Source organism: Fonsecaea monophora (assembly GCF_001642475.1).
Source record: "Fonsecaea monophora strain CBS 269.37 chromosome Unknown Scaff31, whole genome shotgun sequence".
In the NCBI taxonomy this organism is placed as follows: Eukaryota; Fungi; Ascomycota; class Eurotiomycetes; order Chaetothyriales; family Herpotrichiellaceae; genus Fonsecaea; species Fonsecaea monophora.
The window spans coordinates 1-12,694 of record NW_019173962.1 but is presented as its reverse complement, the minus strand read 5'-3'; the positions used below and the strand labels follow the sequence as shown (position 1 = coordinate 12,694).

The window sequence follows — 12,694 nt, the reverse complement described above, 5'->3', positions numbered from 1 at the left end:
GTCTTCCCTTTTTCCTGATACCCACGTACACCAGATTCCACGGATCCAAGGTACTCGTACACCTGTATGGTTGTCTCTCTCTCTCTCTTCCCCTCACCTCACAGATTCCCGTCTCGTTACCGCTTCAGGCACGTATTCTAGTAAACCAGCCGCCCTGTCTTCGTCCGGGATATCTTTTCACCCCTCCAAAGCCTTCAAGCTCGCCTCGTAGACCTTCTTGACCTCGTCCTGGCCCTTCTTCACGACCTCCTCCATCTGCTTGTGCGCCTTGCGTAGTTCGTCCTGGATGACCAGTTTCCCCAGCTCCATCTTCCGGAACCGCTTTTGCGCGTCGCCCCTCGCGTTGCGGACATCCTGGGATGCCCGGTCGAACATCTTCTTGGCCTCAGTACGCGCGAGGTTGCGCGTCTCCGCCGTGATGGGCGGAACGGGCACCGTGATCAGCAAGGGGTTAGAGGCGGTCGGCGGGTTCGACTGGGAGACTGAGGTCGTGCCTGGGGTGTGTGGAGCGGTCGTCTGCGGGACGAGACTGTATGGGCTTGCGAGGAGGGCTGATGCGATCGGTTTGACGTGCTATAAAAGTCCCGAAAAGAAAAATCCGTCAGTTTCACACGCGCTTCTTTACTCTGTAATTCCTCAACGCCCCCCCAAAAAGCCACATTTCGAGAATGGGACACCCATAGCCCTCGATAATAAAAAAGAAAAAAAGGGAGACGAAGCAAATACACGGAAAGATGGGCCACTTACAGATTCCTCGGCGCAGAATATCTGAACACTCCTCCCACCCTTTGCAACCACACTGGCCAGATCCCCGACCTTGGCCTTTTCCTTGTGCGGACTCCCTCTCCCCGTCTCCGCGCCCTTGACGTTGATTTCCACGGGCAAGGCCTCGATCATCTCCGGCGTGACCCTGCCGGCGTCCTTGGTCTTGACCAGCGCCTCCTTGAGGCGCGCCACGGCCTTTGCGATCGCCGCCTCGAGCTCGGAGAAGTCGTACGGGTCAATCTCACTGTCGCGGTTGCGCGTGGCTTTGTTGTCCGGGATGTGCATGTCGTCCTTGTGCCGGAGGGAGTCGACCGAGGGGGATTTTCGCGACGATTTGGACGAGCCCGACGACTTCTTCAGCAGGGATGTCGAGGTCGAGAGTGTTCGAGCGGGGACATGATGTGCTTGTGTTGGCACTCTCAGTGGGAGTATCCGTTTAGGTGCGTAGGACCGAAGTAGTCGGGTCTGGCATTGGAAGCATAGAGATTGCTGCTGTTGCGACAATGAGGAAGGGCGCAGTTGCCGATGCGCAGGGAGCAGGAGTTGTTGAACAACCTGCGCCGTCTCTCTGCTCCGTGGAGGCATTTTGGTCTCTGTATGTTGCGAAGGACGAGCGACGAGCTTGAGAGTCCACCACACGTCGAGTTGATCGGATTTTGGAACGTAGATTTTCTTTTGCTCGCCCGGTTGATTCAGTTGTGATGCGAAAGTTGGAGAAGCTCCAGGTGCGCGACCCACTTCGCGCTAACATTTGGCAATTCTGCATAGCACGAGGCTGAACGCTTAAGGGGGGCCTACCATTTGCATAGGTGCCCCAGAGCATGAGAAGCAAAACCTTGCTGTTGTCGGACATGGGCCTACTGGTCATTGATGGCCGAGATAGTACATCACATATTCAATGGGTCTATGACTGCAACTGGATAAGAAGCCAAATAAACCAAGTGCTTTTTATTTCGCTCTCGAGCTGGAGAAAAACAAAATGTCCCTGCGCTCAAGCCGTGTTAAAAAGCACAGTTGCGGCAAATCAAACACTATCTTCATTCTGATTTCATGGCCGAGAAACGAGATTGCCGCTCTATCTTAAACATACTAAGGCAATAACATTTTCCTAGCCTATTGACGAGCCCAACCAGCAGCTGCTGGTCCGATTGACCCGCCTGACAACTATCCGAAAACGACGCCAGCCACATTTCTTTTGAAAATGCCATGCATACTGTCATGAGGATGGGGAGAGGTAGCGCTCCGAGATGTCTCCGGGTGACTTGGTGGCCTACCCAAGAGTAGCTTGATAGGCTCAACCGATCGTCGACGAGATGGCCGTCTATCTCGTAGCCATGGCCTTGGTCATTGCTCTCTTCAGAGCCAATTCCTTCTTCTTCAAATCATCCGGAGTCGAATCATCCACCTCAAGCTGTTGCATAGCGTCACTCAAGGCCTCCTCGATCTTGGCCTTGTTGCCACGCTTCATCTTCATCGACAATCCCGGGTCGTTGATTAGTTCCTCCACACGACCAATGTATGACTCGAGTTGCTGCTTGGCCTCGAATTTCTTGGTGAATGCCTCGTCGCTGGTTTTGAATTTAGCAGCGTCCTCAACCATCTTTTCGATCTCAGTGGTAGAGAGCTTGCCGACAGCGTTGGAGATGGTAATGTTGGCGCTTCGACCGGAGGATTTCTCGGTCGCAGTGACCTTAAGAATACCATTGACATCTACTTCGAACACAACTTCGAGAGCAGCATCTCCAGCACGTTGTGGGGGGATTGGAGACAGAGTAAACTCGCCCAGAGAAGTGTTGTCCTCGCAGTTGGTTCGCTCTCCCTGGTAGACGGGGAACTGGACGGTTTGCTGGTTGCTAGAGCGTGTTAGCAGGCAAGTTAAATCAGCGAAGCGAAGCTACTTACTCGACGACAGTGGTGAAGGTTCTATTAAAGATGTCAGCAAATGTCATGCTACAAGCAAAGTATCGATGTGACAAGATTGTGAATTGTTTGGGACGAGAGTAATTTTTCAAAACTTGGGAGCTGGAGCCAGCTTTGGAGCGGCAGTGATGGCTGCCCTATTCGTAGTCTGCGAGGATACCCGTATAGGATGACGCATTCCAGGAAGAAAGGCCTCAGTGGAACACAGGTGGGAGGGCAAGGATGTTGGAAATAAATATGACATGAAGATAGGCGACTCTTAGGAGGAGTAATAACAGGACAAAGAAAATGAGATGAAAGAGAAGGAGAAGTGAGATGAACTGACCTCTTCTTAACGCAAGGCACCGTGTTGCCGCGAGGAACAACGGGAGCGAAAATGTTGCCTTCCATAGCCACACCGAGAGATAGAGGAACGACATCGAGCAGGAGAAGGTCGGCAGTCTCAGCAGAGGTGGCTTTGCCGGACAGGATACCTGCCTGCACGGCGGCTCCGTAGGCAACGGCTTCGTCGGGGTTGATGCTCTGTTCCAGTGTTAGCAAAAATCCAAGTCAGTCCAGGGTATAACGAACCTTCTCCAGCTTCTTGCCGTCGAAGAAATCGCTCAGCAATTTCTGGATACGAGGGATACGGGTTGAACCACCAACAAGCACAATCTCGTCCACCTTTGTTTTCTCGATGTTGGCGTCTTTCAGGACTTGTTGGACAGGCTCCAGGGTACCATTGAAGATCTTGGCATTGAGATCCTCAAATCGGGCACGGGTGATGGTGGCATTGAAATCTTCTCCATCGAACAGCGAGTCAATCTCGACTGTAGCCTGGGTGCCATTCGACAGTGTTCTCTTCGCGCGTTCGCAAGCGGTCCGAAGACGTCGAAGAGCACGGGCGTCACCAGACAAATCCTTCTTGGTCTTCCTCGTGAACTCTTTCTTGAAGTGCTCAAGAAGGTTGGTGTCAAAGTCCTGACCACCCAAATGGGTATCTCCAGCAGTAGCCTTGACGGTGAAGACACCACCTTGGATGTTTAGGAGAGAAACATCGAAGGTACCACCACCAAGATCGTAGATGAGGACGTTTCGCTCCTTGTCTGACTTGCCAGATCCAAGACCGTAGGCGATGGCGGCAGCAGTGGGCTCGTTGATGATACGGAGGACGTTGAGGCCGGAAATGGCACCAGCGTCCTTCGTGGCTTGTCGCTGATTGTCATTGAAATAGGCAGGCACCGTGACAACGGCCTTGGAAACTTTCTTGCCCAGCTTGGTCTCTGCAACCTCCTTCATCTGTAGCGCAATGCTTTAGTGGTGTCCGGTATGGTGCGCGGAAAAATGAGGGCTCTCACCTTCATCAAGACCATGGAGGAGATTTCCTGGGGTGAGAAAGTCTTGGTTTCCCCGAGGTATTGGACCTGAACCATGGGGTTGCCGCCCTGGTCAACGACCTTGAACGGCCATGATTCGATATCCTTCTTGACCGTTGGGTCATCAAATCGTCTTCCGATCAATCGCCTGCGCCGAGGTTAAGAAGAATTCATTATGTTATAGATAGATCCCACTGACTTGACGTCAAAGACTGTGTTTTCCGGGTTCATGGCCGCCTGATTTTTCGCAGCCTCGCCGATGAGGCGCTCCTCGTCGGTGAAGGAGACAAAGGAAGGGGTGGTGAAGCTACCTTGCTCATTGGCGACTGCGGCGGCGATTAGCATATCACTCGGCTTTGCGGCTAGGTAGAAGAGGTGGGCTTACTGATTTCAACATTTGTGCCTTCGTAGACGGCGACGCAGGAGTAAGTGGTACCTGTAGGAATTCTTTGTTAGATACCGCAGACGTCGGTGAGAGCGGGGAGCAAGCAGCATACCAAGATCGATGCCAATGGCACCCTCATAGACTTCGTCTGCCATATTGACGGTATGATAAGATATTTTCCCCTCAACCAAGACTGCAGGAGGACACAAGAGGAAAAGGAAGATGCGAGGGTGTTGTAGGCAAAAAGGTGGAAACAGCCTACCACTGCAAAAGTTCTACCCTTCGACAACTTTTTAGCCACGGACCACATAAATTTTCCAAAATTTTGGCCAAGAACTCGGTAACTTTATGTCGCACTTATTCCGATCCGGTTGCAGTGGCGCTGCTTTTTAAATATCCATGAGCTAGCCCGAGTTATCCTAGAGCTCACGTGATATTTTGGCACAAATCTCAGGGTCCATGGAGAACTGGATTGTAAAAACAGCGTCACTGCTTCCAGACTTTTGGAGCATTGCCGTTCGGGCGTCTCACATCACTACAAGTACCTCGGACTGAAAACAGTGCAATACTTTATACTCGGGTGTCGAGAGACACAAGACCATGTGCATCCACATCTCAACGCCGACGCATGCCTCTAGCGATTGAACAGGCCCAATAGAACTCCCCCGGACCAATATACAGACAGTACTCCCACAAACCAAAAATGTATTTCAAATCCTCACTTTTCCAAGAACACAGCACTCCAATGGAGCTCCCAGAACCTGCGCCTAACCTGAAGAACTTTGCGAGAGCCCCTGCACCTACCGCATCGGCGTCTCATTCTCCACGAGTACATGCCCATCTTCACTGCCAACACGTTGCCCGGGTTTGAACTTGTCTGGGAACCAAAGAAAGAAAGTCATCTGCACAATACACATAGGGATCGCATCAAAGACGTAGGCCGGCCAATCATGGGACAGCAGATACGAATCCACTCCCATGATATACTCGACCACCCGAAAGACTGATCGCACCATGATCAGCGCACTGCAGAAGTATATCATCCTCAACCCTTGTTTCCATGGGATATTTGGCCATGAGGCGGTGTCTTTCCCGCCGGACCGCCGCATCCTCGCGTGGAATACCCACGCAACCGCGATGAAGCACCCAAAGGCGATCAACTGGATAAACAGACCAGCGATCACTATGTACTGCCCAATCTTTTGAGTCTTGTCCTTGGCTGTCAAGCCGGCACCGTTTCCCTGCACGTTCAGAGATAGAATATCCGCCACGACGAATAGCTTGGTCATCCTGGCGGGCCGAATGACGGAGAAGCGCTCGCCGTGCACGCTACGAATGAGCCGACCGAGGACCATGTAGATGGAGGCGGCATATAAGACGGGCGCCAATAGGATGAAGGAGCTCTGGACTGCGTACGGCGCAATGAGATCGGTGCGGTAATGAGCGAATATGCGAACACTAAAGCCGATTACTTGAACTGGAGAGAAAGAAGGTTAGCAAGAGCAAAAAATGTCTTTTTTTCCCAGGTGAGATTTCCCCCCATCCACACATGAGGGTCAACCATGGATACAGACATGTCAAATTGGGCAGATAAACTTACACAGTCCACCAACGGCAAAGGGGATGCAGAACCACGTCCGCGTCCTGTGTATGCGCCTGCAAAGAGCGGCGGTGGCGCCTGCGAACAAGATGATGGCTGCGGCTGAGGCTGGGACTGACGGGAGGTACTTCCAGAGGTAATAGTCCGTCCCGGCCACGGGTTTGAGTTGTGTCATGGCTGCGTGATGCGGATGAGTGTTGAAGAAGATGCCACACGATCGAGGGAGGGAGGGGGGTTTCTTTTCGAGAAGTCTCGCAATGGGGGACAAGGCCCTGCTTGGACGATCAGATTCCTGCTTGTTCAGAAGAAAAAAACGCCGTTGTAGTCGTTGGGCCAATGTTCACAAGTTCCTCCCGTTGAGAAATAGGAAACAGTATATATATACATATATGTCTCCTATAAACTTTTAGGGCGTAGATAATACTAGACCCCTAGACTGAGGCGCAGATGTCAATGATACGGGTCCACCCAATGCTTCGGGTCCTGCAATATTATGCGTCTTTTGTCCCCATCACCAACACCCATGCCTCCCCCCGTCTGAATACATGATACAATGTGCCCACGCAGAGTCTAGTGTACGTGTAAGGAATGCGTCCACTTTATTATTTAGGGACCACCTACCCACCCACCTACAAGTAGACACATAATACATGGGCTTTGTTAACGAGTTACTTCTACTCTATCTGTTTCTGGATCTACCGGGTCCCCCTCAAGAGTCCCCACCCGCATTGTACGTTTTGGGTTTAGTTTACGCGTACACTAACGAGAATGGGGCGTCTCGCGAGTTCTATGAGACGGACGAGTGGGCAGTGGGCACTTAATTAGGGCAACTGGGCATGAAAAGTACATCGTACCTATTGGGTATTGGGTATTGTGTGCCTCGTCTTGGGTGGGTGAATCGAGTTCTTTGTTTCGCCTTGTGGTTGGCGAATACTCGTACTCGGTTTCCTACCACCAAGTTCAAAGTACATAAACTGGAGATCCGGCTGTGGCCCCTCCCCTTGCTCGTAGTACTTGACCGGTTCAAGAGGTAGAAGGACGATAAGTGCTGTTGGTACAACCTAGAGGGAAAAAAAAATAGGCAGCAAGATTCTTTTTGTGGGACCCCGTGTTCTGAACAAGGCTTTATTCATTCTCTGTCTCTCCGACATCTCTCGCGCTTTATACCCGATCTTTCAAAAGTCCAAAGGTATGCGCCAGCCACCCCCCAGAAGAGGGGGTTTCCAAAACCCAGTCAGTCAGTCTTGTCATGTACCCGAGTTCTCTCCAAGGGCAGCGTTGGGGAACTTCAGCCATTCCTGCCACTGCGAGCCCAGGTCCCGACATATAGACTCGATGAGGAATCGGCCACTATCGCCAAACAGCCACAGGTCGCGGCACCGGTGCAGCAAAACGGCATAATGCGCGAGGATGATGAGTGCTTCCGGCTGTCTATGGCGCAACAGGTCGACGTATTCGGACGGGACGAGCGCCGGCCAAGCAAGCACTGTGGGCACTGCGATCTTGGTCCCCGCGGCAGCACGCTGCGCATTGAAGACCCGCTGGAGATGGGAGATGGATTCTTGATAAGCCTTGCGAGAGCACGATGCTATGACTGCCGTGTTGACCATGGTCCCAAGTATGTCACATTCTGACCCATTCGCGTCCCTGGTCTCCATGAGGGCTTGGGTCAGTTTTAGGCGCGGTCCTAGCTCCGACTCGAGTAGCAGATCGCGGCTCTCGTCAATGACGGCGAGCATACCCCGGTAGACACTCAGACAATGCGTGAACCTATCAACAAAACTTTCGAGGCTGTCTCTCTGGTAGTGTAATGTTTCACACAGCAGGTGGAGTCCGACCCCTGACGAGAACAGGAACATGCGCACGCAATTGGCGCGCGTCACTTCCAGCACCGGATTAGCTTCGTTGAAAAGACACAAAGCGCGGTTTTGTAGACCCGTGGCATACTCGCGGTAGGTGCTGCGGGTGTCTGTCTTTGTCGTGCTGAGGTGTAAGGCTGATGTGGCGAGCATCTGATGCATTAGATACGGGTTCGTCAGAGCATGTCTTGCGTAGATGCGGGTGGTCATGAGATCTGGTCGCCCTGGTTCCTCAATGGAGCAACATTCCTCGCTGAAGAGGTTATCGAAGAGCTCGAGATGCATCATGTTTACACTGTATGGATCCAGCGGTTCCTGGTTGCTCACGGTGTGCTCGGGCCATGGCGTTGGAGTTGGTGTCGACACCCCAGTAGACGAAACCCCAGATCCCGCCGGTGGTGTGCAGGAGAAGGCAGGTGTGATATAAGGCGTGTTGTTATCGAGAAATGAACACCTAATCTCTGCCGAGGCGCAATTGGCGCATATTGGCTGGTTTTGATCGCACTTTGAAAAATGGTCAATCCTGGTTTAAATGACGTTGATATCCCTGAGTCGAAATACATACCTTTATGTGCCGCCTTTTGCAACCAAGACATCCGTTTCTGGTCTTCTTGTGAGGCCGACGAGACATAGATCGGTATGGAATATGCAGACGCCGCCAGTGGATTTCGAAGCAATCTAGTGCCCTTGGTGGAATATGGCATGTTCCGGAGAAAAGATGTGGTCCATGCACCCTCGAATATGTTCACATTTAGAGTTAGGTCGAGGACACGGTGCAGACGAAAGGACAATCAGAATTGCACAATCAAACAAATTTCAGTGTATAGGTAGATCAAATATGGCATTCTAGCCCGTGTATACATGCGATACAAGAAAGACAGAAAGCCATGGAACAGAGAAACTGGTAAAGGCACGAGGAAGGTACAGCGACTGTTGCCTAGAGAATCTATCCACCGTGCCAACTTGGCGGAGGGTCGAGGTATCCTCATTCTCTCTTGTTCTCCATGGTGATCAGTAGGAGCTGCTCTCCGGCAGAATGACAAGGAACAGGCAGCAATTTTCTACTACCAAAGACTCGAGACGAAAGAGTCGGTTGGTTGGGTTACATAGACACAAACCAATATCAACTGGCACCACTAAGGCACTTCTGGAGGAGGAACCAGTCTTTTCCTTGTACAGTACATATCATAGACCGCCAGCTTCGGTGGGTATCATGTCTCGAGTTGTTCTAATAACTTCCCTTGCGCCAGTTCATTCCTCGCCCGGTATCGTCCTTACTGTCGTAGATTTACCAACCCATCTGGCATCATCTCTGATCAATCCAGAACACCACTTTCTCTTAAACCGGCAAGCAGCTCTGGTTCCAGGAATCTCTTAACATCCACATCTTCGCTCAATCCTTTCCTTCGTCTCGTCTTGAGCACAAAGTCTCTCGCCGCTTGCTGAGGCGCAGCCATCTCCAGCGGTCTTATGCGTATGCTTTTGTCCAATGGGTCTCCAGGGACAACATCCCACCGGTCAAAGACCAGTGACACACTGGCTGCTCCTTGACTGTGAATCCGCAGGTCCGTCTCAAATCCAAAACTGTCAATCACTGGAAGAAGAGCTTTGGCTGCATATAGTGGCGTCCCTGCCACAGGCCCATCAGAAACGACATGTCCACGCCTCTTCATCAACACTGTATAAAGACCAGAAATCGAGTCGGCTGGACCAGTCATATGCACGCTGTAGATTGGCTCCATGAGTCGAGGGCTGGCCATTAGAAAGGAACTGTAAACTGCTCGTCGAGCGGTTGGGATGATTTGGCCTCCGCCGCGGAAGATAGGCTCCGTCGCGAGCTCAGCTCCTGTAACACGGAATTTGGTGTTGCGGATGGGTTCCTCACAGAGAGGTCCTTCTCGCGTCCCCCATGAAAAGCCTTGCTTGATGCTCTCTTGCACAGACTTGAGCAGCTTCTTGTCCGTGGTCGAAGGTAATGTATCGTCACATAGGATGTTGGGCCCCATCTCGTCCGGGCCAAATGCCCATATTGATCGGGCCGCCAGTTTATCCCATTCGTATTTCTCTTCAAAGAACTTGGCAACTTTTCGGATTGGATCTCGAATTTTGACATTACCAGCCTCGATGTCCTCGGCGATCCCATCATCTAGCGGTTCAGCGATCATGGTCAGTTTGTTCTTCTTGTTAGGCGTCAACGCGTAGCACATGATAGCGCTCGTCTCGGTCACGGTTTCGCAGAAGCGAGTGACAGGATCCGAGACTTTGATGTCCATCTCCGCATATAGCGTTCGCAGGTCATGTAACACACAATCCATGTATAGTTCTCCTGTTCCTAGGACAACGTGCTCCCCAGACTCCTCGACTTTCGTGGTAATCAACGGATATGACTTGTTGATCTTACGCAAGCCTTCGAGCATCTTGGGAAGTTCGGATGGATTAACAGGTTCAACTGCAACTTTAAAGACGGATTCTGTGAAGTGGCGTATCGGCTTGAAAATGTATGCATCCTCGTTCTCTGGAAATTTCTCGGAAACAACCGTGGCTGTCTTGACGATAGAGTTGTCGATTCCAGATAATAGCACGAGATTTCCTGCAGGCACACCCGAGACGGGTATGTTGTACCGTGAACAGGCGATCTGCACGCCCATAATAGTCGCCGTAGTCGAATCTTCCTCGTCTTCGAGACTGTATGCCTCTCCAAGCACTCGAACCACCTGATCGGGTGATGCTGTACCAGACATAATGCGACCAAAAGCATTGAACGTTTTGGCATCTGTTGAGCTGAAGAGTTTTGTGACCTCAATAACCAAGGGCCCGTCTGAGTCGCATTTTGTCATCGACTCACCGACCTTTGATTCTAGGGAACCTGTGTAGTAATTGTCGAGCATTCTTCGTGCGCCATCGACAGGCGAAGGTACGTGCTGCACAACCATGTCGACGAAACCACTCGCAGGCCCAAAAAACTGAGCGCACACCAGTTTAAGCAACACTTTGGCGTCTGACTTGAGCTGCGACGGTTTGAGTGTGATACCCAGCGTCTGTAGAGTCGGTGCCAGGTCTTCAGGGCTTTCACTGATGGTGTGGGAGTATAGCTTGTAAATGGGCTCCAGGACGAAATTCACAAATGCTCTCTTTGCTCCCTCTTCCATCCCTTTCCGCGTAAACTTTCGACTTCGAGGGTTGAAGAAAATATCCCCCCAAAGCCTTCTAGCAAACTCGGCAGCGTCGATCTTGGGGTAGGTTTCGGCGTACATCTTTGCAAAGGACGGTAACGTGAACACCCAGTCCATGGATGTGCATGCAAAAGCCACATTGCCCTTTTCAGGTGATAGCCGCCGTTTTTCACCGCGGCCTGGAATGGTGTTCTCAATGACTGTGTTAACCTCCTCAACAACGTGTTTTAGTTTGAAGTATGCGTCTGTCGGTGGTATTTTCAGCTCGAGGATTAGGCGGTCCATTTTGTTTATGACCAAAACCATCGGTATGTCCTCCAGAACGGCGTGCTTGATGACTTGCTCGGTGTTGACCTGGACGCCTTCTACCACATCAACGACGAGCACCACACCGTCGACCAGTCGCAAGCTCGAGGCTACCTCGTCCACAAAGTTCACATGTCCGGGTGTGTCGATAATGTTGAGGATGTGCGATTTCCCTTTCGTGCCTTGCATGACCATACTGATCGGCGCAGCCTTTATAGAAATCCCTCGTTCTCGCTCCAGGAAATGTGTGTCGGTATATCTCAACTGTTCGTCCCTCCTCTTGCCTACCCTCTTATCCAATCTCTCTTCCAAATCATGTGTCTGCATGACCAACATATCCACGAATGCCGTCTTGCCATGGTGTAAATGTCCTGCCACCGCAATATTTCTGATACCTTCGGGGAAATTTAGGAGATCGGTCATGAAGTCTCTCGAGTAGTGGACCGGAGGGAGGTCTGCTTCCTGCACCTGGAACTTCTTCTGCGTGACGGGCGCAATGATCGGCTGCGTGAGCGGCTGCGCATCCTCTTCCTGCACTAAAGTCTCGACTTCTTCCCCGTACACCTGCTGTGCCGTGGGGTAGTACTGTTTGTCCTCGTGTAGTATCACAGCATTGGAGGGTCCTTCGTCATCAACTTCCATGGCCTCATCCGCTGGAGCTTGTTCCTCGGGTTCCGACTCCTCGTCGTAGACATAGTGTTGGCCGGCGGCGCCATCTTGAGAAGCCTCTTCGTCGGAGGCGGCTTCGCCGATGAAGTTGCCAAACCTGCGTCAACTGTCAACTAAATATCCATTTGCACAGGCTCTCGTGTACGACTTACTCGTCATAGAGGTCATCCATATCGATTGATGAGTTGCTCGAGGTAGAGAGTTCGCGGCGCAAAATGAAGCAAATTCCCTGAACTTCCCTGAACTGTGGAGTTCAAAATTTAAAGTGGAGTCGCCATTTCCAACGCAGGCCGCAGCCTCGTCCAGCCTCGCCCATTCTTGCATGTAATTCTCACCCCTTATCCGCAATTGCGAGGCGGGGAAGGCTGACATCGCAAAACGACTGACTCACTTAATCAACATCGATTGCTTTTCAAGGGTCCAGCAAAATCACCTTATTGATTTTTATTCAAGTATTGGTGATTGAATCGTATCTGACCATCCGCCCGGAACCGGCGAGAAGTAACAGGCAGGAACACGCTTTTAGAAGCAGATCATACACCAACTCTCCTCTGAAGCCTTTTTGACGATTCGTACTCCGCTGATCTATGCCCCATAGCAATTTGGCGCCGCCATGCATTTACATCAAAGATTCGAGCACCAGAGCGCTCGCCCCCACCACC

The 12,694-nt window shown here is 51.6% G+C and overlaps 5 protein-coding genes across 5 annotated transcripts; all 5 read right to left on the bottom strand.

Moving 5' to 3' along the window:
* Positions 1–177: 177 nt before the first annotated feature.
* AYO21_05088 (hypothetical protein) lies at positions 178–1,618 on the bottom strand (the record flags this gene model as incomplete). Its single annotated transcript, XM_022655059.1, has 3 exons — positions 178–573; positions 748–1,502; positions 1,564–1,618. 3 exons carry the CDS (start codon positions 1,616–1,618, stop codon positions 178–180), a joined length of 1,206 nt encoding a protein of 401 aa, XP_022512544.1.
* Positions 1,619–2,086: 468 nt separating this feature from the next.
* Positions 2,087–4,580, bottom strand: AYO21_05087 (hsp75-like protein; the record flags this gene model as incomplete). The annotated part of the gene is made up of 8 exons (XM_022655058.1): positions 2,087–2,618; positions 2,668–2,688; positions 3,011–3,207; positions 3,256–3,963; positions 4,023–4,188; positions 4,240–4,366; positions 4,426–4,476; positions 4,538–4,580. The coding sequence occupies 8 exons, from the start codon at positions 4,578–4,580 to the stop codon at positions 2,087–2,089; spliced, it is 1,845 nt and encodes a 614-aa protein (XP_022512543.1).
* Positions 4,581–5,225: 645 nt separating this feature from the next.
* Positions 5,226–6,200, bottom strand: AYO21_05086 (hypothetical protein; the record flags this gene model as incomplete). The annotated part of the gene is made up of 2 exons (XM_022655057.1): positions 5,226–5,902; positions 6,026–6,200. The coding sequence occupies 2 exons, from the start codon at positions 6,198–6,200 to the stop codon at positions 5,226–5,228; spliced, it is 852 nt and encodes a 283-aa protein (XP_022512542.1).
* A 1,072-nt stretch (positions 6,201–7,272) lies between these two features.
* AYO21_05085 (hypothetical protein) lies at positions 7,273–8,588 on the bottom strand (the record flags this gene model as incomplete). The annotated part of the gene is made up of 2 exons (XM_022655056.1): positions 7,273–8,345; positions 8,450–8,588. 2 exons carry the CDS (start codon positions 8,586–8,588, stop codon positions 7,273–7,275), a joined length of 1,212 nt encoding a protein of 403 aa, XP_022512541.1.
* Positions 8,589–9,200: 612 nt separating this feature from the next.
* On the bottom strand, positions 9,201–12,204 carry AYO21_05084 (hypothetical protein; the record flags this gene model as incomplete). Its single annotated transcript, XM_022655055.1, has 2 exons — positions 9,201–12,129; positions 12,185–12,204. 2 exons carry the CDS (start codon positions 12,202–12,204, stop codon positions 9,201–9,203), a joined length of 2,949 nt encoding a protein of 982 aa, XP_022512540.1.
* Between the last annotated feature and the right edge of the window lie 490 nt (positions 12,205–12,694).